The following is a 24,593-nucleotide window of genomic DNA, read 5'->3' as shown; positions in this document are numbered from 1 at the left end:
AGCTGTGCAATAGCTTAGCTTGCGCATCCGAGTGTGGAGGGGCCGGCTGGAATTTGGGGGACTTGCCTCCACGGGACACCCCCAACCTTAGCTTCTACACACCCCCTCTACCGGGTTCTCCCTGGTGCCCGGATCCCCCCAGACGCTCTCCTCCGGGGGCCGAGGTCTCACTGCAGCTTTTTCTGTCTTTTCAGTAGTGATTGCCGTTTGGGTATGCGGGTGTGAAGGGTCCGAGCTGCCGCCCAGCGGGGAGAAGACCCCGGGACGCCGGAAATCACCATCCTTAAGCTACAAGAAAAGGGGAAAGCGCATTCTTCATTCAGTTTTGTGCCTTGTGAGGGATTTATATTTGTAATCGCTATATTTTACAAAAGAAACATCGCTGTGCTACTGTCTGTCACCGTCTCTGGGGAATCAACCAGAACCACCGGAACGTAACTGAACCAAGAGAGAGAGAGAGAGAGGAGAGGCAGGAGCCGAGTCAGTACCTGCAGCGCCCGGGCACCGGAGACCTTGGAACAGGAACTCGTCTCGGGAGGCCGCGGGGCTGCGGCTCCGCCAAACTTTGGGGCGGGCAGGGGCGCCGAGAGGCTTCGTAGACGGAGGGCGGCCCCCTAACCATGATGTTTCGCGACCAGGTCGGGGTGCTGGCGGGCTGGTTTAAGGGCTGGAACGAGTGCGAGCAGACTGTTGCGCTGCTGTCGTTGCTCAAGCGCGTGAGCCAGACCCAGGCCCGCTTCCTCCAGCTCTGCCTGGAGCACTCGCTGGCCGACTGCGCCGAGCTGCACGTCCTGGAAGGAGAGGCCAACAGCCCGGGTAAGTGCGTGGCCGTGGCTCCCCGGGAATCCAGACTCCCCGCCTCCCTCCCGGGCCCCGCCCCCCGGCCTCCACTCCGCGGGGACCTCATCCTTACTGGCCCCCGGGGCTCTGGGCATCTGCCTCCGACCCTGTTCCTCTTCACCTCCTCTGTCCGCTTTGGGGTTTTGCCCATTGTGAACTCCTTAGTCCATTCCGTGTGGTAGCTACGGTAGCATGAATGATTGATTTTTTTTTTCTCTCCTGCGCTTTCCTTGGAAATAAGTAAGTCAGGTCACGTAGAGTCTGGATTTTCTGCCAACCGCCCCCCCCCCCCGCCCGCTCCTTTCGGGTAACGTGGCTCGTTGGTTTTCAGCAATACACCAGGAAGCTGGGGACTGCCCTTCCAGTCGCCGAGCTCAGACAGGCTGTAAGAATACCTGAAAATGCAATTTTATTATTCATTCTCCTCCAACCCCCACGGATAGCACTGTTTTAGAGGTTTGTCTTCCGAATAATATGTAAGTGACGCTATAGGCTGTCAAAATGACATTTGCAGCATGGCTGTGATGTGGCTACACTTACTGGTCATGACGTTATCCGCATTGATAAGGGATCTTGTGGGAAGAGCAGGCATGGCTTGGGCTCCACAGTGTGTGGCTTTTGTGAGGAAACTTTAAGGAACAGAACAGAATTGTTTCTTAGTAACCTTTTAGTATTTACAGACACAGCGACTACACAGAAAGTAAATATAGTCGGAGCGTCCAGCGGTTTGCCATCTGCCGTTATGGGTGGTGATTATAAATTATATCTCGAGTAAGGGGAGGCTGGGATGGGGGTGTGAGAGTCTGGTGATTGTGATTTGGGGGGCAGGGAAATTCTTTGGTTTTTTTCTGCAGCAGGAGAGTGAACAGAGCCCCCAGTGTTAATACAGAGTAAAGAAGGCAGGGTTCTCTTCCAGCTGCTCCCTGTTAGCTGGGACTCTACAAGACTCCCAGGGGGTCCTGGTTGCCATTTGTTGACAAGGTCCAGTTCTGAGCAGCAAGGATTGGAGGTTGCTGAAGTGAGTGAGCCTTTAGGACAGGCAGAGGAGAGCCTGTGGCTTCCTCATTCCTCCAGCCTGATACAGCGCTTACGATGCTGAAAACCGTAGAATGGGATGTTTCCTTATATAGAATCATAGGGTGGAAGTGGAGCTAGGAATCCTGCAGACCTTCTCCTGACTGCATCCAAAGGACCCTGAACTGCCAAGTATGGAGGGTCATTCTAAGGGAAGACTCCACTCAGCCCCAGCCCGGCAGGCCAGACCAGCTACTCAGAAGGGCACAGTGTCTGGGCCCCCTTGCTGAAGCTTGAATGCTACATTTATAAATAGCTGAAGGCCAACCTCGTTCCCTTGGGTGTAGACGCATGACCAGGGTGACCGATGATCTGCCCACCTCACTTCTGTCCTTAAGTCAAAGCATAGCTTTTCACCTGCTTGAGCTGGCTTCTTTGGACTTGACACACAGGATTATGTAAACTTCTCCTTTTGTAGAATGCAGGGAATCTAAGTACAGTCATTTATGTTCAATGCTTGAGTTCAGGAAGCCCAGGGGCTGGTTAAACTAACAATAATTTGTCTTTATGCTATTTAGATGTGGATGCAGCATTTTTTCCCTTTGAGTAATGGTGAGGACTTTTTCCAATATAGTAGCTAGAGAGCGAGTAAGTAAAGCAATTAGATGTTTGATACTAAAAATAAATGGCTTCATTTAAAAAAGATCTTATAATTTAACAAACAAAAATAATTAAAATTCTGTCTGTTTTTGAGGCACTGTTGTTAATTTTTCTCTCTTAAACTGAGAAAATACTTATGTAAAATACTGGCCAATTTGGGCTACTAAATGAAGCAGAAATATAAAATATGAAACCATTACATGTGATAGGAATAATTTTCCAGTTTACGGATTAATCTTTCAATCTAAATATTTTTCCTGTGTGGAAACCTTTTGCTCTTCCTCTTCCGTGCAGCCACGGTGCTGTTGGAGGTGACATGAGGGTGTGCCATCCCAGGGTGGAGAACGTAAAGAGCCCCCAGCTGTGTCCTAGCAAACCTGTTGCTCTTCTCTGCTTATCTGGAATTTAGCCAAGGACCAGGGAGCTGGCAAAAGAATCTGCTTAGCAACCAGAGAAAATGGTATAAAATGCACAGAAAACTTGACTTTCTCAGAACATAGTGTTTTCCTAGACACAGTTCTTTCTTTTCTGATGAAGGACCTTGTGTAGTCCAGCCTGGCCTCGAACCTGTTGTGTAGGCATCTTAGACTTCTGGTCTTCCTAAGAGCTAAGGTCAGAGGTCATGTGCCTTCATATTGGCTTACGTGGTGCGGGGGAACTGAACTCAGGGCCTTGTGTATGTGAGGCAAGCACTCGATCAAACTGAGGTGCATACAACCCTTAAAACATTCTAAATAATGATCTACATAGCTACATATTTAGAAGAGGGTGAGGACTTCTGTAACTAGCAGTGAAGAGTGACTCCAGATAACATGACATCAAGGATAACTCTAGACTTAAGAATTGGATCAAAACCCCTGAGTGAAGTCTTGGGACTCCTAAGCGAGACACTCTTGACTGACTCTAGGCTCATTTCTACATAATGATACGAACGAATGATTCATTCTACCTCCTGGCGATAGCAGCAACCACCAAAAGGTTCTTACTCTTAAAACACGTTCTTTAAGAAGACAAGAAAGTGTTCAGTATACACAGAGAATATTTACATCTAAGGTGATTAACCTCCAAACTGTTCTGGTACGCATCAGCAATTCAGAGAGCCAGGCTGTGCAGAGTGACTCATTCTGTCAAATGGCTGAGATTTCCCAAACCCAAGTCATCCTGTGTCATTCATTTTGAAATCAACAGTTAAAATATACACATATTTCTTTTTGTGCCTGGAGATTTTAAACTTAGCATATGAGGGTCAAATCTGCACCTGAGGCTTTATTTTATGCTCATAGAGAAACAGCACTACTATGAAATGACTTTAAATAGGCTGCACATTGAACATGGCTCCCTGGAGATCTGTGCGATGTGTTTTTCATTTCCTTCCTTAAGAATCTAGTGGCTGGGTGGTGGTGGCGCATGACTTTAATCCCAGCACTTGGGAAACAGAGGCAGGCGGATCTCTGTGAGTTTGAGGGTCTACAGAGCAAGTTCCAGGACAGCTAAGGCTACACAAAGAAACCCCGTCTTGAAAAACCAAGGGGGAAAAAAAAGAATCTAGTGACTTTCTGATTTATTCTTTGCCCTGGGTTCATCACCACCAGAGATCCGAAGAAGTAGTTGGCTCAGTTTCTGCTACGGCTTTGATGTGCAATGTTCCCAAAGGTCGATGTGTTAAAGTCTTGATTTCCAGACTGAAAACACTGCAAGGTGGTAGAACCTCTAAGAGGGGTCTGGTGGGATCCTCCAGATCATGGAGGATGTCCCTTAGGAGAGAATAGTGGGTGCGCCCCTTCTTCTTCTCTTTGGCTCTCCCACCCTGAGGTGATTGTTTTTGCTTTGCCATGATGTAATACCATGGGCCCACGGCAGCAAAACCAACTAACTGTTCATGGATGGAAACCTCCGACACTGTGAGCCAAACCTTTTCTCTTCATAAGCTGACCATTGCAGGCATTTGCTACAGTCATGGAAGCTGACGAATGCGGTTCTCCTGCTTGTGCAACTGTTTTGCCTCTGCGCTCCAGACTTAGTCAAGGATGGCGGTCATGTCCCCTCTAAGTAACTGCTTGTTTCCAGACCCTCATGACATTAAATAAGGGCTCAGTGTGAGCCAGCGCAGGTTCTCTGTTTATTAAGGACAGTTTCCGGGACTAGCAGGGGGTTGGATGCTAACATAATGGCAAGCTAGAATGTCTGCAACTTCCTTCGAAGCCCTGCAGAGAACAATAGATTGTGTGGCACTGTTCAGGGCTTTCTGTCATCTGTGCTCGAATTGCTTTCTGTCAGCGGAAAGTGAATGATAAATCACGATCTACAAGTTAATATATAAAGACTTAATTCACAAATAGCATGTATTTTGAGGGGAATTAGGTGCGTTTATAGCAAGTTAATGCAAAAAAGAAACATTGAAAACCAGAGACTTGACTCTCTGAAGCGGGAATGCTCGAGACAAGAATGGATGGAGGGCACTCCTGCGGTGCACCTGCCGTCATTAGTGGGTAGGACGCTGGTCCTGTGGGGTTTATGGCTTTGGGTTTGCATGGTGCCGGTATGTTGTTTTCTCTCAATTGACTTTTCAGGATTGCTAACAGAGTAAAAGAGAACAGCAGAGGGCGTTTTCTTGATGATGTGATAAGATATTATTTGTAGTTTTTTTAAATTTAATGGATTCACTCAACGAACACTTTCTGATTGCCTGCTATTCCCCTGGTCCAATGCTATGCAGTGGAAAAACAGAGATAGCCCGCCGTATTCCAGTGTCTGGTACACGATAGCTGTTTTCAGTATTGAGCGAATAACTAATTCTCTAAGGTGCTGAAAAGTACGTATGGTCATAAAACATACGGAAGGAGGCATACTGAGGGGTGGGGTGGACAAAGCAACAAGTTGCTCCGGCAAAGGCGGAGATGACTTGGTTGAGCTGGATACGTGTTGAGTTGAATCTGGAGTGGTAGCTGTGGACTGGTTCTACATAGAGAAGACTTCAATGAGGAGGCAAAAGGGCACTAGCAAAGCAGAGGACAGCATTTGTCCAACTGTCCTGGTGAGGCAGGGAGCAGTGAGTGCCGTAGCCGAGGTCTAGGGTGCAGAAGGTAAAAACAGAAATGGTGTCGTGCGTGGTATGGTCAGCCAAAGAGTTTGCAGTTCATTCTGCAGAAGTGACTGAAAGCCCAGGTGGACTCATATGCAGGGGCATGCTGGGAAGGGAGAAGGAAAGGGCTCACAGATGGGAGGGATGTATGCGGTACAAGTATTGTAGATTGTATAATGTGTTTGATGTGTCTGTATGTTATACGGTTCGTGTGGTGTGTGCAACGTGCATGCATGGCGTGGAGGTGTGAGTAGTGTGATATGTGGATTTGTGTGTGGTATGTACGTGTGCCATGTGGTGTACGGATGTGTGGCATTTGTGGATAGTATGTGTGTGGTGTATCACAGTGCATGGTTTATTAATAGTATGGTGTATATGTGATGTCAGTGGTGTGTGTGGTAGGCATATGATGTGTGTGACATGTGTATGGTTGTGTGTATATGTATGGTGTGGAGTGTAAATGGTGTGGCATTGAGTTTGTATGTGTGGTGTGGCTAGTGTATGTGTATGGCAGGGGTATGTTGTGTGTGTAAGTGGGTTTTATGAGTGGCATGTAGGAATGTGGGCCTGTTGTACGTGCAGCTAAGTGTGTCACAAGCACTGTGGGTGTGAGTAGCGGGTCTGGGTGTGTCTGCTATGGTATGTGAGGTGTCTATAGGGTTATGTGTAGCATGTGGGTGTCACTCTTGTGCTATGCTGGTGTGTGTGTACAGTATAGGTAGTATGAGGTATATGACATGTGGGCATGTGTGTGGTGTGTATGCTGTGCTTGTCTGTCTGTGTTCCGCTTGTGGGGAAAAGCTGACTTGGAATACATGTTCATCCTCCAGGATACAGAAGAGGGGAAGAGAGGCAACTTGATTCTGGCATTTTCCATAGGTACCACTGTCTCAGGGCAGTGTGGGTGCTGCCAACATCACTGTAAAGGGAAGAAAGAAGGACTGAACTAGAGAGAAAAGCAAGATGTCATTCCTGAGCTCATTCATTTATCCCCATAGGCAGGCAGAGTTACAGACAGTTCTTGGAGTGTAGATTTGAGATCCACCAGACAAGACTACTAAGTTAACTTCTGAGCTTCAGTTTTCTCATGATAATGGTGATAAACCTCATTGTTCAGTGTCCAGAAGTTCCCAGTTAAGGATCCAAGAAGGTTCTGTTTTATCCTTTGGATTTGAACTTGCCTCTCTTTATATGGAATTGGCATAGGAAAATTTTCTTCAATGGACATCTCTGCATTTAAAAATTATCAAGAAGATGTTGGGGCCTACTGGAAAGATGTGGCTAGCATGCTCCAGCTTCTGTGTTTTAGCTTGGATATTTTAAAAATTGTAGCCCTGACTTACTTTTTCCAATAATCAATGTTTGTTTGCTTTTCTTCAGTCTGTGCTTGTGAAAAGAACTCATTAGGTTAAGAGATTAGACAGACAGGGCCTCTGCATGGTATGCAGTTAAGGTAGGGTATTGCCATTTATCTTTGTGGTGGTTTGGAATAGTCCAGCAAGTTACAACTGCAAACTGTAGCCAGTGCCACATAAGGGTCGCACCCTGTGCTGTGAATGACTTGGATTTGTTATTTGCTATGGGTATCACTGACTTCAGCAGCTAAAATATATTATAATCCAGCTCAGCAAAGCAAATACAGGATAGACTTCAGAGCAGTCAAGTGGGCTTGTTTATGTCTGCGTAAACATGCAAGGGCAAACTGCTGGCTAGGCGGGCTAAGAAGTAACTGAACGAATGCTCCCGAGTCCTGCAGAGGTGTGATTCTGAGGAGAAGGGGCAGCCCAGAGAAGAGGACTTGGAAGATGGTCAGTCATTCAACAAGTGCCCATGTCACTTTATTTGCCGGGCAAAATGGGGAGTTCGGAACTTCGTGTTTTTCTTCATATAATCACTACTTGAGTTTTTAGCCTGGCCCTGCCCTTTCATCCCCTCTGATCACTCCTCCTGAGGCCTGACAGAACTCATTCCACAGTCACAGATTAAGATGCTGAATCAGGCGTCTCCTCTGAGCTATTTTTTGCTTCTGTGAAAGCTGCCCGAGGCAGGATTCTCCCAAAGAAAGCAGAACTTTCAGATCTAGAGCGAGTGTTCTCTCTTAGTATGCCGGTCAAGATTCAGGCTCTGTCCTGAAGCCTGACACCCCAAAGCCAGTGTGAAATGCCCAAGAACTGGCTTACTCTTCTGTAGGAACCTGGGACAGTTTGGATCTCAGAAGCCAGTTCTTGACTTTTGTTCCCACTCCAAATATCAAGTGTAATACAGTTTTACCATCTTGGTTCACTGGATAAAGCCCACATGAATCCGTGCCTTCTCCTATACACTAGGTACTACCATTTGGATGGTGCCAAAGATGAATGCACAGTAAGAAACTGTGGGACCAGGTTCACACACAAACTCCCCAACCACCCAAGAGCTGCTGCTTTGCCAAGTAGTGAAGCCCTGGTAGTAATTCATCTCAAGTAGCTTCCACTCAAGTTGTGGAGGGAAAACAAACACAGATGTGATAGTTACACTGTAAACAACTGCTCTGTGTTGTGATTCTAGCCACAGAACCAAACTGGACTCTACTGAAGGGGCAAGACTGGGTGGTTTGGGTAGTGCAAGAAGCCAAATGGATGTATAGCATTTGGAAGATGTGCTTAATACTCATAACATCTGCCTCTTTTGTATGGCTAATGTCAGTTTCACTAGGAAAATCACACAGACAAAGAGAGACTCCATGTACGCACCACCTTAAGGACAGGCATCATGGCCATTAACAGATGAACATGTTAGCGAGGGAAGATTGAGACACATCGGGGTTAACCCAGGCATTCATGGTTTCGAAGATATTTACATGTTGGAAAACAAAACATCTGATTCTCTCTACTTTTTTTTTTTTTAATCTCTCTTAAGGTCCTTGAAAGTTTGAGATGTCATTGGTTCCCTTGGTTCCTCACAGGGAAATGCTTTTGCAGGGAACTTTGTTTAGGACTTCAGTGTTAAACAACAGCTTCTAAAACATTGATCAGAAAAGAGGAAGTGGCCTAGGCTCATTTTTCTCCAAGTTTCATATACAGGCAAATTCATTCTGGGGCTTGATACAGAGACTCTGACTAAGAATGGTCACGGTGAGGTCACAGTCTTGTTTGCTCTGAGCTCCCCCTGGCATTGTTGGCGCTGGAGGTCTGTGGGTCTGACTTTGAGTGCACAGAACGCAGTATTGCAGAGGTAAGGAAATGCAGAGTTTTTATTTATTTATTTTTTTTTTATTTTTGAGACAGGGTTTCTCTGTAGCTTTTTTTTTTTTTTTTGGTTCCTGTCCTGGAACTAGCTCTTGTAGACCAGGCTGGCCTCGAACTCACAGAGATCCGCCTGCCTCTGCCTCCCGAGTGCTGGGATTAAAGGCGTGCGCCACCACCACCCGGCTGCAGAGGTGGTTTGATGCAGTTGCGTTCAAGCTTCAGGTGTGTCTCCAAAGGTTTTCATTTTAACATGTAAACTTATATGGAAGTTTATGGGGAATGGGTGTTCCAACTCTAATGGACGTTTGAAAATCTGTGACCACAAACTGATTTTTCCCAGGTTCCTAGATGGGACATTGGTTGACAGTCACGAGCAGCTGATCTGGGATTGGGACCGGACTCCCCTAAGCACAGTTCTTACTCTTCTCTGTCCAATTCTACCCAGTGTCCGTCCTGTCAGCCATTAGCATCTTTGTCCTAGTGTGTGTTCTAAACCAGTCACCTTTCTTGTGACAACTTGAGCTTGCCCTGTATGAGAAAGGTGGTTTACCGAGTCTTTACAGTTTTATGATAGGTTCACCAACAGAAGGAAGCAAATCTTTTCCTCTGGGCAGCCATCTTTGGAAGGTCAGGACAGGGTACTTCTGGGGACTTTCTGTGGTCAGTCCTAAGTAGAAATTCATGCCCAGCTAGCTCCCCAGGCGGGCCTTGGGAATCCTCAACGGACTGTTTTGCTTCAAGAGTATAGAGTATACCAGTGATCTTAGTGTGCTTCGTACAATGGAATCGCTGGCCCGCCATCTGTTTCACGTGTTATTTAGACACACAGGCACTGAGCCAGGTGTGCTTTTCGTCTTGCTGTGTGATCACTCATTACACCGCCCAACTTTTTATATACGGCTCCCAGTCATCATTCATTTTCTGGCTGTTGGACCTGCCTCTCGCAGTGAGGCTACAGTTGAGGAAGACAGAACAGGGCCCTGCCGTGGCGTTGCCCTGAGCTTTCTAGACTGACTCTGCTGAGTTTTCTGAGCATTCTGATGCTCCTTTACAGGACTTTCATGCTCCTGATGAGACATAGCGGGATGATTTCTGGGTCCATCAAAGCAATCATGACCTCAAAGATGTTTACACATAGGAAAACAAAAACATGATCTGCTGATAGCATCATGGTCATAGACAATGATGCTCCTGAACAGATGTTTTTTACATTTAAAGTAAAAAACTGGAGACTGCAGGAGTGAGCTGGAGAGAGCAAGAATGTGAATTCCAGAGGCCGGAGTGGGGGGAATCTCATCCCACTTCCTCAGCTTTCTCTCACACAGTGGCCGTTAGAATTTCTGAAATGGCATATCCCAATCTTCCAGTAGAATCTGTTATATGCATACAGCATAAATACATACGTAGCATTGCTAGGTACGGTATGCATTTCTGTGTGTTCCTAGGAACCGATTGTGATGTCCGCAGTCAAGAGCATGGCTGCAGTGATGACGCTGATGTACTCTTGGAAGAGGTGACAGGATAGAGGTAGCACCAAAGCCTATGGGTTAGTGATAGTTCCAGTTTGAAAATGGAAAAGGAAGGAGCAGTTGGGTTTGGTGTTGCATACCTGTAATCCCAGTACCCCAGAGGCTGAAGCAGGAAGACTGGGTATTTAAGGCTAGCCTGTGCTGCCTGGTCACATCCTGTTTCCAAAAGAATAGGAAGAGGAAGTAGAGGAAGAGGGGTAGGATCTGTGCATCATTGGGATTGTTAAGGTGCACGTTTTCTCGGGCAGGATTCCTCCAGAAGGGCATTGAAACCAGGCTTTGTGCAGCTGGAGAGATGACTCAGTGCATAAAGTGCTTTTCGTACTAGCATGAGAACCTGGCGGTCCCCAGCACCTACATAAAAGTGAGCTACATGCCTGGAATCCCAGACCAGGAGGAGGAGGAAATAGTTGGGTACTGGGAGATCTTTGGCTAGGCCAGTGTAGTCAAAAGGGCAAGTACCAGTGTTAGGGGGAGAACCTGTCTCCAGAAAAAAAAAAAAAAAAAAAGATAAAAGCTAGATAGTGATAGAGAGAGGAAGATACCTAACATTGACCTTTGGCATCTGCATGTGCACTTATGCGTGCAACACACGTGTGCACACACGCACGCTCACGCACACACACACACATGATTTGCAAACACTAGGTAAAGAAATGGGAACTGCCTGGGTTTTCTAAGATTGGGAAGGCTGTGCCATGCAAGGTTAATGTCATTTCTCTTTCAGCAGGGTGGTGGGAGAGAGGGAAGAAGGGCATTCACTGAGAGGCTGCTGTGTTCCGGTCAGTCACAGGAATTCTGGTGGGCGTCTCTCATTTAAGTTTTACCATAGCTTTGACAAAGCCCCCACTTCCTGATGAGTCAGATGAAGAGTTGAGATGGATGGGTCTAGTGTGTGGCCTTAGAATGGCTTGGCTTTGGTGGCTGTCAGCCTGAAGGGAGGTCTCTACTGCAGTGCCTCAGGGCACACACGGTCAGCAGCATTCTCCTGACAGACAAGTCTGACTTAGCCCAGGGCTCCAGGAAAGCAGAGCCCAAGGCAAGGGCTGCCCATACAGATGCTTTATTTTGGGCACTGATCCCAGACAACAGGAAAGGGAGAGAGGAAGAGAGAAACAGAGAAGAACAGGGAACCTGCCCTGTGATGGAGCTGCTCATTGCGGGGTGTGTGTGTGTGTGTGTGTGTGTGTGTGTGTGTGTGTGTGTGTGTGAATAGGGGCTTCATTTCCCATATAGGTTCAGAGGAGCCATGTGGAATGTGCTTTAGAACTGGCCAAGGGACAGGGCCTGGGGCGGGTTTACTGGTCTCCCTTTTCTCTGGGTCTAGAGTAATCCCAGGATGTTGTCTCTGCACCTCTGGGTTGGCACACACATGGTGTTCTCACATGTCTGCAGGTGTCTCACGTCAGGAAGCAAGAGAACTCTACAACAGAGAACTCTTCTTGTAAGAGGGGCTGCTTGTTCGTCCCTGCCGCCGGGCTATCTTAGCCCCAAAATAATCACACAGAAATTGTATTAATTAAAACACTGCTTGGCTATTAGCTCTAACTTCTTATTGGCTAATTCTTGCATATTAGTTTAACCCATCTCCATTAATCTGTGTATCGCCACGTGGCAGTGGCTTACTGAAGATTCTAACCAGCGTCCATCCCAGGCACAGGATCCATGCCTTCCCTCTGACTCTGCCCTTCTTCCTCCCAGCATTCAGTTCTATTTTCTCCACCTACCTAAGTTCCACCCTATCAACTAGGCCAAGGCAGTTTCTTTATTCATTAACCAATGAAAGCAACACACAAACAGACGGAACTCCTACACCAAACCCTACGCATTTTTTCAAGTGCACCACTGAGACAGTGTATTTGTTAGAAGGATGAGAAGCTTGGAGGCATAGCTGAGGGCTAGGTAGCTGAAGTGTGACCCCCAAATAGTTGAATATAGTAAGAAGCAGCCCTGCACTGGCATTCCTTAAGCCTTGGGGGAGGCAATGTTCATCAGTAGAAGCCATGAAGGAACGTCTAGCCTTTAGGAGATATGGACCCACGCATGAATAGTGTCACAGTGTGCTTGCCTCCTACTTAACTCGAATACAGCTGCTGTATTCAGAACAGTTATGCCCTGCTGGTCAGTCCGTCCCTGGAGGCTGGGTGCAGCGCTGGATGCGTACTTGGGAAAAATGTGTGAATCAGGATGTGGCCAGGGGGAGAGAAAGAGGTGAGAAACCCTGCTTGGAAACCTAAGTAAACTGAGAAGAAGGTGAGCAGGAACTGTTTGAGTGGCCACTGGGGAATTTGTTTGAAGGAGAGGATTTGAATTCTGTCTGGATAATAACCGGCTCAAAATAGTGGACAGCTATCTCTGAGTGAGCTGCCCAGACCCTGGATACATCAAAGAGGAGATTGGCTTTCAACCAAGAAAGAGGAAACTTGGGCTGGGCAGAGAAACGTCTAACCAAGATGGGCTCGTCCTCATGAACCTGCTCTGTGTCGAGCAGTTCCTGAGTTACTCATCTGCTACCTCAGTCATTCCATTACACCACCTAAAGACAGGTTCCTTGCATCTCCCCGCTGCAGGAATCGGGGCTTATTTATTAAGAAAAGAAGCTGTGACCTTTTGGGTGACTTCTAAAGTTCTTTCTGAGTTTAAGATTCTATAACTTCTGTGAGTCGTGAGGAAAGAAGATAGAGGAACAAGACTATTGAGGGGAAGAGAAAAACAAAGGGAAGGGGCAGGAGCAAAGAGAATATGAGCATCATCAAATGGCTTCTAGTATTTTCTTTCTGGGTGGTTTGGGTCACGGACATGTGGCTTGTGGTCTGTGAATTATACCTATGGAGTAAATTTGTCCTCTTTTGAAGTAGGCGGTGGGGTAAGCTAGGTCAGCTAGAGAGTGAGGCTGCCACTCTAAGGAAGTCGGTCTAAGGAAGGATAGGATGAGATTATGGAACAGTGTTGCTTTGGCTTGAGTGCTTGCTGGCGCGCATCACTTTCCAGCGTTTGCAGCATGCCAGACTTGGGTTTCAGCATGAGGAAGGCTCAACCAAAACTGGCGTCTTTTTCTTTCCTTTTCTCCTTCCCACCACCCCTCCTTTCCATTCTCTTTTTTCATTTTCCTTAGCACTTTGTATGTGCTGAGCGCTGAGTGGATACAAGCTCTCTCCAATTATCCAAAGGATGAATGGTACAAGGAGCAGAACCAGTAGCGGGAAATTAAAGCAATCTATTAGAGTAGATAATGCACTCAGCTCCCAGACAGGACTCTTGTACACAGGAGTGCTTAACTGCTGTCTAGCAGCTCCTTCTTGTAAGCATGGAGACAGCCTCCAAGGGACTGGAGGTCTCCAGGATGACAGGCATGGAGTCAGGGTTCAGGGGGTTGGAGGTCTCCAGGATGATAGGCATGGAGTCAGGGTTCAGGGGGTTGGAGGTCTCCAGGATGACAAGCATGGAGTCCAGGGTTCAGGGGGTTGGAGGTCTCCAGGATGATAGGCATGGAGACTTAGGGTTCAGGGGGTTGGAGGGCCCCAGGATGACAGGCATGAAGATAAGGTTCAGGGGCTTGGAGGTCCCCAGGATGATAGGCATGGAAACAGGGTTCAGGGGGTTGGAGATCCCCGGGATGCTTCTGATCCCATGTTAAAATGCCACCCCACGGATGCAGAAGATCTTTCTGATTCTTATGGAAACAAAAATGCTGGCATTTAAAAAAAAAAAATACAGAGACTGGGGATTTAGCTCAGCTTATGTAAGTGAATCCCTGGGTTCAATCTTCAGCATTAATAAATAAGAAAAAATACTTCAGAATTTGTAATATTAGCCTCTAATAATTTACTGTGATGTTTTAAGTATTTAATCTTGGGTGGATTCTTTTTTCTTTTGGACTTGTCCATTTCAATGTTTCTCTGTGTGTTCCATTTTTATCCCATGTAGCTTGGCCTCTTTTTTTTTAATAGTCTTCTTCCTCCCCCTCCTCCTCCTCCTCCTCTTCTCCCTCCTCCTCCCCCTCCTCCTCCTCCCCCCCTCCTCCCCCTCCTCCTCCTCCTCCTTCTCCATTTCCTCCTCCATTTTCAATGTAAAGAACATTAGCTGTCTCCTTTCTTTAAGGGGAATGGATGTCTCTGCTGCCTCTACTTGGGTGGGAAACAGGCTTTGCAAGTCTGGGGAAAGACTAAGGAATGTGATACTCAGTAGCTCAGGAGTCCTTGGCTTTGACAAAGTAGGAAAGGCTGGATTCGATGGAGATGGCTTTAGGGCCTGGAATGGGGACTGGCACTAGTTTGAGAGCTATAAATCAAAACGGACTCTCCTCTTGCCTGTAAATGATGTGACATTTCTGACTATTAATGGACAAGACATGTTACACAAACAGTTGGTCAAGACCATTTCTGCTGCAGCCTTTTGTTGAGGATTTGGGAAGGCGGATCAAGGTCAGCTATGGGCACCTGTTGGTAGGAAAAGAACTGCTGCGTTTCCAGCTGCTTCCTGGCCACTTGTGACCTAGATTTTGATGTCTGACGGTGCCCTCATGCTTGTCTCTTGCCCCATTGAATACCTTTCTGTACTGGGAACGAGAGAGGGTCTGTTTACTCATATTCCAAAGATGACCGTCACTAAACTGATCTTAAGATGCTTCCACGAGTCTCCATTGTTTCTCCGTTCATGATAAATTAAAGATTTGTGTGTGTGTGTGTGTGTGCACGCATGTGTGTGCGTGCTCGCGCGAGTTTTGAGGTGCATATATGTGCTCTCATCCATACAGGTGTCTTCCTCCATCTCTCCCACTTTGGGTTTTTGTTTTGTTTTGTTTTTGAGACAAGGTCTCTCACTGAACTAGAGCTCACACACAGACTGAGCTAGACTGATCAGCCAATGAGCTCCAGGCAACTGTCTCTGCCCTCCAGCGTGAAGAAAACAGACTCGGTTTTTAATGTGGGCACTGCAAACCTGAACTAAGGCCTTCGAGTTTTCAAAGCAAGCTCTTCACCCACTGTGCCATCTTGCCAGCTCCCGCAGGTTTCGTTTTTATTGGATGACAACGAGCCCTCATATTTTGAATTTGCAGAGTGGTGTGTAGGAAGGCTTGGCTGGGTTTTAGCATGTTTTATCCACAGTTCCAGTAATGTCCTCCGGGTTTATGCGGAATCTGACTCAGCCATTCTGAAGTTAGCCTAGATCCCAGCAGGAACTGGGTGTCATTCATGACTGCCTGCTGCCTGTGGGAGGGGATTTCATTCATCTACTGCATAAGCACATCCTGACTCGGTGTTTATTTGTGTGGGGATGTGGTCAACCAACCTTTCTCCCTCATTACCCTGGCTCCACCTCAGTGTGCCTCACCTCCTGGGGCCTAGCCAGCTGCTTGCATTTCCTCTCTGTAGCATTCTCAGGAGAAGACTGATTCTATTCATTACAGCTTGGTTTCGGTGGGTTTTAGTTTATCCTTCATCCCCTATACTCTATCTGACATGCAGACCATCTCAGTACATTGTTTTGAGACAGTATCTTTGGCTGGCCTGGAACTCACTATGTAGACCAGACTGACCTTGAACTCATAGAGATATGCCTGCCTTTGACTCCTAAATGCTTGAATTAAAGGCGTGTACCATCACAACCAACCCCAGCTATGTTTTTGTTAATATAAGAGGAAGAATGATGCAAAGAAATGTCATGACTAGCTTCGTTTCTGAAGAGACTAGCCATCTAGATGGCGAGAGAGTAGAGAGGCTTAAAGATGTAAAAATATGCAGAAGACAACTTTGTTATCAAGAAGGGTACAATAAAGACTAGATGAAAATAGAGGTTTGGGGCCACGCGGCGGTTGGCACATGCCTTTAATTCCAACACTCAGGTGTTAAAGTTGGCCAGTTCTCTGTGAGTTTGAGGGAAGCCTGGTCAGGTCTGCAGAGTGAGTTCCAGGATAGGCTCCAAAGCTGCAAAGAGAAACCCTATCTCAGGAAATCAAAAGCAAAAAGAGAAAAAAGAAAAGGAAATAGAGGCTCGAGTTCTTGACTTATAAACATGTTACCTTCTAAATTTCATACACCTTTTAGTTGTCAACCGCCTCGTCTGTGAGAGGGAGCTTCTGTGGAAAACACAGGCCTGCCTACCAGTAGGGCTACACTGTATCCAGCTCCAGTTCTTCGTAAACTGCACAGTGTTATTGTTATTATTATTTTAAAGGAGGCTGACAGCAATGCAGATGCTCAAAAGGAACAAGGAAGATACTGCATTTGGTTCCTCTTTTTCTAAGTTGGCAAGAACAGAAATGGAAACCTGGTTCCCTTCATGAACAATGGTGACCTTGGGCCTGGGTCTGCTGCTCAGCTGGGACTGTAAACTGTGTGCTAGCGCTCCCACAGGCTAGCCCCCCTGTAAGCCGTCAGAGTTAACTTTGGGTCAACGTTTATGCTTTTCTTTAGTGACGTACGTGCACATGCTCTTCCTGGGCAAAGGGCTCAGATCATTGCTAAAGAATTCTTTTTAAAGGAGATAGGGCTGGAGAGAAGGCAGTGGTCAAGAGAACTTTGCGCTCATTCAGAGGGCCTGGATTTGATTCCCAGATCCCACATGGTGGCTCACTACGATTCTAACTCCAGTTCCAAGAGGTCCAAAAGGCACCCATGTGCATGCAGGCAGAAAATTCATACACACAGAAATAATTCCAAAAAATTAAAAATGGAATTCTTTAGAGGAAATTTACACAAAATCGCATGTAATGGTAAGAGTCCCTGCCTATAAATTCACCAATATGGGTATACATGGAGTCTTTTAAAGGATGCAATCTAGGCATCTGGTAGTGGTCTGCAGTCTTTAATTTTTTTTATTATTATTTAAAAGAATTGCTTGTAAAACAAAAACACTTTGCAGAAGCTATTATTTAACCTAAAACCATTCATGGAAGACCTTTACGTATTTTTGCATACTTCAGCTAAAAGAGAAAATAATTGGCCTCGTGTGTTACTCTTTGCTGTTATTTCTACCTGCACCTTCCTCTGAAGGTTGTGAGAGTGGAAAGTTGCTTGCCAGTAGTCTTTGTGTTGTTTAAACAAAACATTCCTATCTTCACATTGTTTTGGGGGCAGAACGGGCTATGTTAGCACATTTTCCAGATTATTGTGGCATTTGCCAGTGATCTGAGCTCAGTTAAAATACTGAAATTCAGAGTGGTCAAGTCAAGCTGGAGTCCCTGTGGTTTGGATGGTGAGCTGCTGGTGGCTGAGGTGACAGCCAGTAGAATGCATACACTTAGCTCAGAACTCCCTCCAGGAAGGATTGAATGAGACGATCTGCTACTTTGGTGTTTTCAAACCTCTCTCTTATTTTTCCCACTGAAGGAGAAAGAGACCTCCTGTGTTTAATAGTCTACTATTTCGTTGGGCTTTGTGAATTAGAAAGGAATGTAGTATTTTTTTTAGCAGTTCAGTCCTTGGATAGAGCAGAATTGTTTTGCATAAGACAAAGAAAGAGGCACCCGTCTGTCCCCTGACCTTCCCATACCGCCTTCTTCCATCACGGCTGTGCAGTTGGTATGGTGACGGCAGTGCACTGGGATTGGCGCTGCCAGAGTGAAGGAAGCCACTAAGACGTGACAGAGAAGAGCAAGCTCAGATGCTAGGGTGGATCCTGGATGGGAAAAGTGTGACCATAAGGAACAGAACTGGGACAACATGTTGCATTTGAATGTGAACTGTGCACTAGGACACGTCCTTATGTCAGTCATCAACGTCCTCCTACTGTAGCGCCTCGGTCACGTTAGGAATGAATGTCATTACTAGCAGATGCAGCGTGAAGTCTTTATGTGTGAAGGGACGTGGTGTTTTCAGACTTACTCTATCTCTATGTGAAGTGACAAAGATTAAGGGCTGATAATTTCCCTGAAAAGGTAAAGTCAGTTATACTACAGACTTAGTTTTTGTACGGTTTGAAAGAGTTTTTAAAGGGAAAAATTAAGCTGTCGTTATTTTAACCATTTAGCTAGTCTCTCAGAGCTCCTGTGTGGATCTGGATCTGGGAGGGCAGGGCTTGGATGCCTTACTGTTCTGTGTGGAAGCCGGAGAAACAGTAGAACCTGATTAACCGCGAAATGCAGATACCCCATGAATACCGCGGTACAATTCTCCCCAAACCAAAAGACATTACCCATGGTGTTGCTGTAAAATGAAACTAACTGGAGTGCCCGTGTTTTCCCTGACTGAATCTGGCAATTCCATCACATAGTAGCAGTGTCCTGAATCCCTACGCGTACAGCAGAGGTGCCCGTCTGCAGTGAAGGACATACCTGATCAGGTATGAACACAGGGCCTGCCTTTATGTGTAGCTGAGCATGGTCTCTTTGTCTTTTCTTTGATGGATCATGTTTCTGAGTTTTCTCCATTTCCCTGTCGCTGGAGGAACATTTTAAATGAAGTCACCCACACCCTGACACTCCTCGGCAATTTTAAGATCTTCTCCCGACACTGTGGGGTAAAATGGATACTGGAATCTATTTTGACAGCTGTTGAAAAGCGAGGCTGTTTTTACAGGAGGTTAAAGAGGTTATTTGTAACACTCACTATTCAGGAAACCTTTTGAAAAGGTGTGCCCCGGTTCAGGCAAGTGTTGTGTAGACTTTAACTGGCTTTGGCTTTCAGAGTTGCATTACATCAAATATAAAGGCTCCAAGGCTCTCGCAGCTAGTAAAGCTTTTGATTAATTTCCACCAGCCACATTGCAATAGTATATTATGATGTTCTTAACAGCCGGGCCTTCTAGCATGCAAGTGTGCAGTCTTTAAAAATAGCCGGCCTGTTATCAGCTGTCCCACCGATAACCTCCCTCTAAAAAGCGGCCCTTGAGCAATTTCATTAGGAATGAATATTTATAGCATTTTGTTGTTGAGCTGCTAAGAGAGGGGCTGGTTTAGACATGTAACAGGTGGCTCCAGTCGGCCGGCTTTCGCGGCAATTGGATTCAGATGAAATGCTGCCTGGCTTTCCGTCCCGTTGTGATTGTGTGTTAGACTGACATCCTCTTTGACAGCTGTGTTCCAGTGCTGAGTTGTGGGTCCACGGTGTGACATCATATGTGTGTGGTGGGGGGAGAGAAAGCTTTTCTGACCAAGCATGGTAGCTGAGGGGAAAACACCGGGGTCTTCAGGACATGACAGAGGGGCCGACTCTCTTCCAGCTATAGATTTAGGGCAACTGTTCTGATGAACTCTTAGGTTCGAAATTTTCTTTGATCTCAGGCTTGAAGCCCTGAAAGAGGATATTGTCAAGTTAACTATCTTTAGAGTACTTTATACATAGTAGGCGCTCAAAGTGGAGCGTCTTTCATAGAATCAACTGGATAACCATGTTAGGGCTATTATTTAACTTTGGGCATAAATTAATGACTTGAAATGAAAGATCTTTCCATTACAACCCTGTACCCAATTTCTCGGCAACACAATTTCTATGTTTTCTGATTAAAATAAACTTTCTGCTCTAAGTTTACACAGGCTAAGATGATAGCATAAAGAACTTGAAGTGTTAAATGGATCAAGTGGGTTTTGGCATGAGAGCTACTTCTTTTTTATTTTTCAGATTTAAAAAAATGGGATTGGGCTGGAGAGATGGCTCAGAGGTTAAGAGCATTGCCTGCTCTTCCAAAGGTCCTGAGTTCAATTCCCAGCAACCACATGGTGGCTCACAACCACCTGTAATGGGGTCTTGTGCCCTCTTCTGGCCTGCAGACATACGCACAGACAGAATATTGTATACATAATAAATAAATAAATATTAAAAAAAAATGGGATTATAATTGCATTTCTCCCTTCCCTTTCCTCTACCCCTCCTCACTCTCCTTCAAATTCTTGGCCTCTCTCCTTTATTAATTGTTGTGTGCATATATGTCCCCGTGAGCTTTTTCTGAGAAGTCAGTTTTGCTAACTAACACTGTCTCCTGCACTAAAAAGAAACTGATCAACGTGTGTAAGTCAGACCCTAAAAGAGGATCTAGAAAGGCTGTTTTATTTTCAGAGACCACATTCTTACAGGAAGAATCACATTCTACAGCAGAAAACTGACACAAGAGATGAAACCACAAAATCACATAGGTTTCAGTTTGTTAAACATATTCCCTCTTCTTTCCTGCCATAAACACATGTATTTTATACAAGCCCACAATATTCTAATCATGTGAACATATTGCACAGAATATATGTGTATAATTTAGTGAAAACTATATCTAAACTGCCCTTTATGCTCACAAAAGCGCTAGTATTTTAATGACTGTTGTAAAACCTTTTACAACATTTTAAATGACCACGTGACATTCTGTGTTATAGCTGTACTGTGTTTACTAAGTCAAACCCCAGGCGTGGACACGCGAGTTATTTCTGTTTTGTTTTCTTTTTAAGAATGCTATAGTAAAAGTTTTTTAAAGTACACCTATGACTTCCGGATACAAGTGCCTGGAGGTGTAGTTTCCGGGCTGTGCATTCGAACAGTTCTGGATGTGGGTTTGCCAGCCAGGGCATCCTCCCGTGAACACTCAGGAGGCCAGGGCATCCTCCCGTGAACACTCAGGAGGCCAGGGCATCCTCCCGTGAACTCTCAGGAGGCCAGGGCATCCTCCCGTGAACTCTCAGGAGGCCAGGGCATCCTCCCGTGAACACTCAGGAGGCCAGGGCATCCTCCCGTGAACTCTCAGGAGGCCAGGGCATCCTCCCGTGAACTCTCAGGAGGCCAGGGCATCCTCCCGTGAACTCTCAGGAGGCCAGGGCATCCTCCCGTGAACTCTCAGGAGGCCAGGGCATCCTCCCGTGAACTCTCAGGAGGCCAGGGCATCCTCCCGTGAACTCTCAGGAGGCCAGGGCATCCTCCCGTGAACTCTCAGGAGGCCAGGGCATCCTCCCGTGAACTCTCAGGAGGCCAGGGCATCCTCCCGTGAACTCTCAGGAGGCCAGGGCATCCTCCCGTGAACTCTCAGGAGGCCAGGGCACCCTCCCGTGAACTCTCAGGAGGCCAGGGCACCCTCCCGTGAACTCTCAGGAGGCCAGGGCACCCTCCCGTGAACTCTCAGGAGGCCAGGGCACCCTCCCGTGAACTCTCAGGAGGCCAGGGCACCCTCCCGTGAACTCTCAGGAGGCCAGGGCACCCTCCCGTGAACTCTCAGGAGGCCAGGGCACCCTCCCGTGAACTCTCAGGAGGCCAGGGCACCCTCCCGTGAACTCTCAGGAGGCCAGGGCACCCTCCCGTGAACTCTCAGGAGGCCAGGGCACCCTCCCGTGAACTCTCAGGAGGCCAGGGCACCCTCCCGTGAACTCTCAGGAGGCCAGGGCACCCTCCCGTGAACTCTCAGGAGGCCAGGGCACCCTCCCGTGAACTCTCAGGAGGCCAGGGCACCCTCCCGTGAACTCTCAGGAGGCCAGGGCACCCTCCCGTGAACTCTCAGGAGGCCAGGGCACCCTCCCGTGAACTCTCAGGAGGCCAGGGCACCCTCCCGTGAACTCTCAGGAGGCCAGGGCACCCTCCCGTGAACTCTCAGGAGGCCAGGGCACCCTCCCGTGAACTCTCAGGAGGCCAGGGCACCCTCCCGTGAACTCTCAGGAGGCCAGGGCACCCTCCCGTGAACTCTCAGGAGGCCAGGGCACCCTCCCGTGAACTCTCAGGAGGCCAGGGCACCCTCCCGTGAACTCTCAGGAGGCCAGGGCACCCTCCCGTGAACTCTCAGGAGGCCAGGGCACCCTCCCGTGAACTCTCAGGAGGCCAGGGCACCCTCCCGTGAACTCTCAGGAGGCCAGGGCACCCTCCCGTGAACTCTCAGGAGGCCAGGGCACCCTCCCGTGAACTCTCAGGAGGCCAGGGCACCCTCCCGTGAACTCTCAGGAGGCCAGGGCACCCTCCCGTGAACTCTCAGGAGGCCAGGGCACCCTCCCGTGAACTCTCAGGAGGCCAGGGCACCCTCCCGTGAACTCTCAGGAGGCCAGGGCACCCTCCCGTGAACTCTCAGGAGGCCAGGGCACCCTCCCGTGAACTCTCAGGAGGCCAGGGCACCCTCCCGTGAACTCTCAGGAGGCCAGGGCACCCTCCCGTGAACTCTCAGGAGGCCAGGGCACCCTCCCGTGAACTCTCAGGAGGCCAGGGCACCCTCCCGTGAACTCTCAGGAGGCCAGGGCACCCTCCCGTGAACTCTCAGGAGGCCAGGGCACCCTCCCGTGAACTCTCAGGAGGCCAGGGCACCCTCCCGTGAACTCTCAGGAGGCCAGGGCACCCTCCCGTGAACTCTCAGGAGGCCAGGGCACCCTCCCGTGAACTCTCAGGAGGCCAGGGCACCCTCCCGTGAACTCTCAGGAGGCCAGGGCACCCTCCCGTGAACTCTCAGGAGGCCAGGGCCTCCTCCCGTGAACTCTCAGGAGGCCAGGGCCTCCTCCCGTGAACTCTCAGGAGGCCAGGGCCTCCTCCCGTGAACTCTCAGGAGGCCAGGGCCTCCTCCCGTGAACTCTCAGGAGGCCAGGGCCTCCTCCCGTGAACTCTCAGGAGGCCAGGGCATCCTCCCGTGAACTCTCAGGAGGCCAGGGCATCCTCCCGTGAACTCTCAGGAGGCCAGGGCATCCTCCCGTGAACTCTCAGGAGGCCAGGGCACCCTCCCGTGAACTCTCAGGAGGCCAGGGCACCCTCCCGTGAACACTCAGGAGGCCAGGGCACCCTCCCGTGAACTCTCAGGAGGCCAGGGCACCCTCCCGTGAACTCTCAGGAGGCCAGGGCACCCTCCCGTGAACACTCAGGAGGCCAGGGCACCCTCCCGTGAACTCTCAGGAGGCCAGGGCACCCTCCCGTGAACTCTCAGGAGGCCAGGGCACCCTCCCGTGAACTCTCAGGAGGCCAGGGCACCCTCCCGTGAACTCTCAGGAGGCCAGGGCACCCTCCCGTGAACTCTCAGGAGGCCAGGGCACCCTCCCGTGAACTCTCAGGAGGCCAGGGCACCCTCCCGTGAACTCTCAGGAGGCCAGGGCACCCTCCCGTGAACTCTCAGGAGGCCAGGGCACCCTCCCGTGAACTCTCAGGAGGCCAGGGCACCCTCCCGTGAACTCTCAGGAGGCCAGGGCACCCTCCCGTGAACTCTCAGGAGGCCAGGGCACCCTCCCGTGAACTCTCAGGAGGCCAGGGCACCCTCCCGTGAACTCTCAGGAGGCCAGGGCACCCTCCCGTGAACTCTCAGGAGGCCAGGGCACCCTCCCGTGAACACTCAGGAGGCCAGGGCATCCTCCCGTGAACTCTCAGGAGGCCAGGGCATCCTCCCGTGAACTCTCAGGAGGCCAGGGCATCCTCCCGTGAACTCTCAGGAGGCCAGGGCATCCTCCCGTGAACTCTCAGGAGGCCAGGGCATCCTCCCGTGAACACTCAGGAGGCCAGGGCATCCTCCCGTGAACTCTCAGGAGGCCAGGGCATCCTCCCGTGAACTCTCAGGAGGCCAGGGCATCCTCCCGTGAACTCTCAGGAGGCTCACTCCTTGTCCACTTTCCGACAGTGGCTACTGTGGAAGTGAGGAAAGCCTGGCTGGAACCAGTGTCCTCACTGCAATTCTTGATGGCCTTTCCCATGGCTTCTGGTCCAGTGGCAGTTTGTGTTCATTCTTCTGTTTCCTTTTCCATTGCAACATTTTTGTTAACTTATTAGTTCTTTGTCATATATATCTTTACTTTCATCAAGGAGATACACACACACACACACACACATATTGTCTGGAAATTTAAAACTTGTATGCTGTCTGTTGGTAAGAAATGTATTTTTAGGAGTAAGCAATGCTTCAATTAAAAGGTTGTATTCAGGTGGGCATAAGGGACACACATCTGTAACCCAAGCACATGAGAAGCTGAGGCGGGAGGATCACCATGAGTTTGAGGCTAGCCTAGAGTACATAGAAAGACTTTGTGTCAGAAAGTCAGAGTAAGCCAAACTAACCCAAATAAAATAAACCAAACCAACATAAACCAACCAAACGAAACCAAAGTTTATGTTTTCCCCATGTCCCATGATTGGTTTTCTGATCACAGGACGAGGTAATTGGTTGAATTTTAGATTAATTCTTCCACAAGAGCTTTTGAATTGCTGAATTTCCAATTTTAGTGTGTTAAGAATTATAAAATTTCTGTATTTACATATGTGTTTGAAGACTATATCAAAGAACTCAAATGAGTGTTTTTTTTTTCTTTGTTTTTGCTGTTGTTTTGTTTCCAAGACAGGGTTTGTCTGTGTAACCACCCTGGCTGTCCTGGAACTC

The 24,593-nt window shown here is 48.1% G+C and overlaps 1 protein-coding gene across 3 annotated transcripts in view; it reads left to right on the top strand.

Annotated features, from left to right (window-relative positions):
• Positions 1-24,593, top strand: part of Samd4a (sterile alpha motif domain containing 4A) — a 224,541-nt gene that overhangs the window by 1,380 nt on the left and 198,568 nt on the right. For 2 of the 3 annotated variants that reach the window (XM_057786802.1, XM_057786800.1), the window contains exon 2: positions 195-816. In XM_057786802.1, the coding sequence (XP_057642785.1) occupies positions 621-816 (196 nt within the window). In that variant the 5' untranslated portion in view covers positions 195-620. Of the gene's footprint in view, positions 1-165; positions 817-24,593 lie in introns of those variants that run through there. The other variant, XM_057786801.1, reaches the window with a different exon arrangement.

This window comes from Chionomys nivalis, chromosome 12 (assembly GCF_950005125.1).
Source record: "Chionomys nivalis chromosome 12, mChiNiv1.1, whole genome shotgun sequence".
NCBI lineage: Eukaryota > Metazoa > Chordata > Mammalia > Rodentia > Cricetidae > Chionomys > Chionomys nivalis.
Note: the sequence above shows the minus strand (reverse complement) of the source record. Positions and strands in the feature narration are given on the sequence as shown.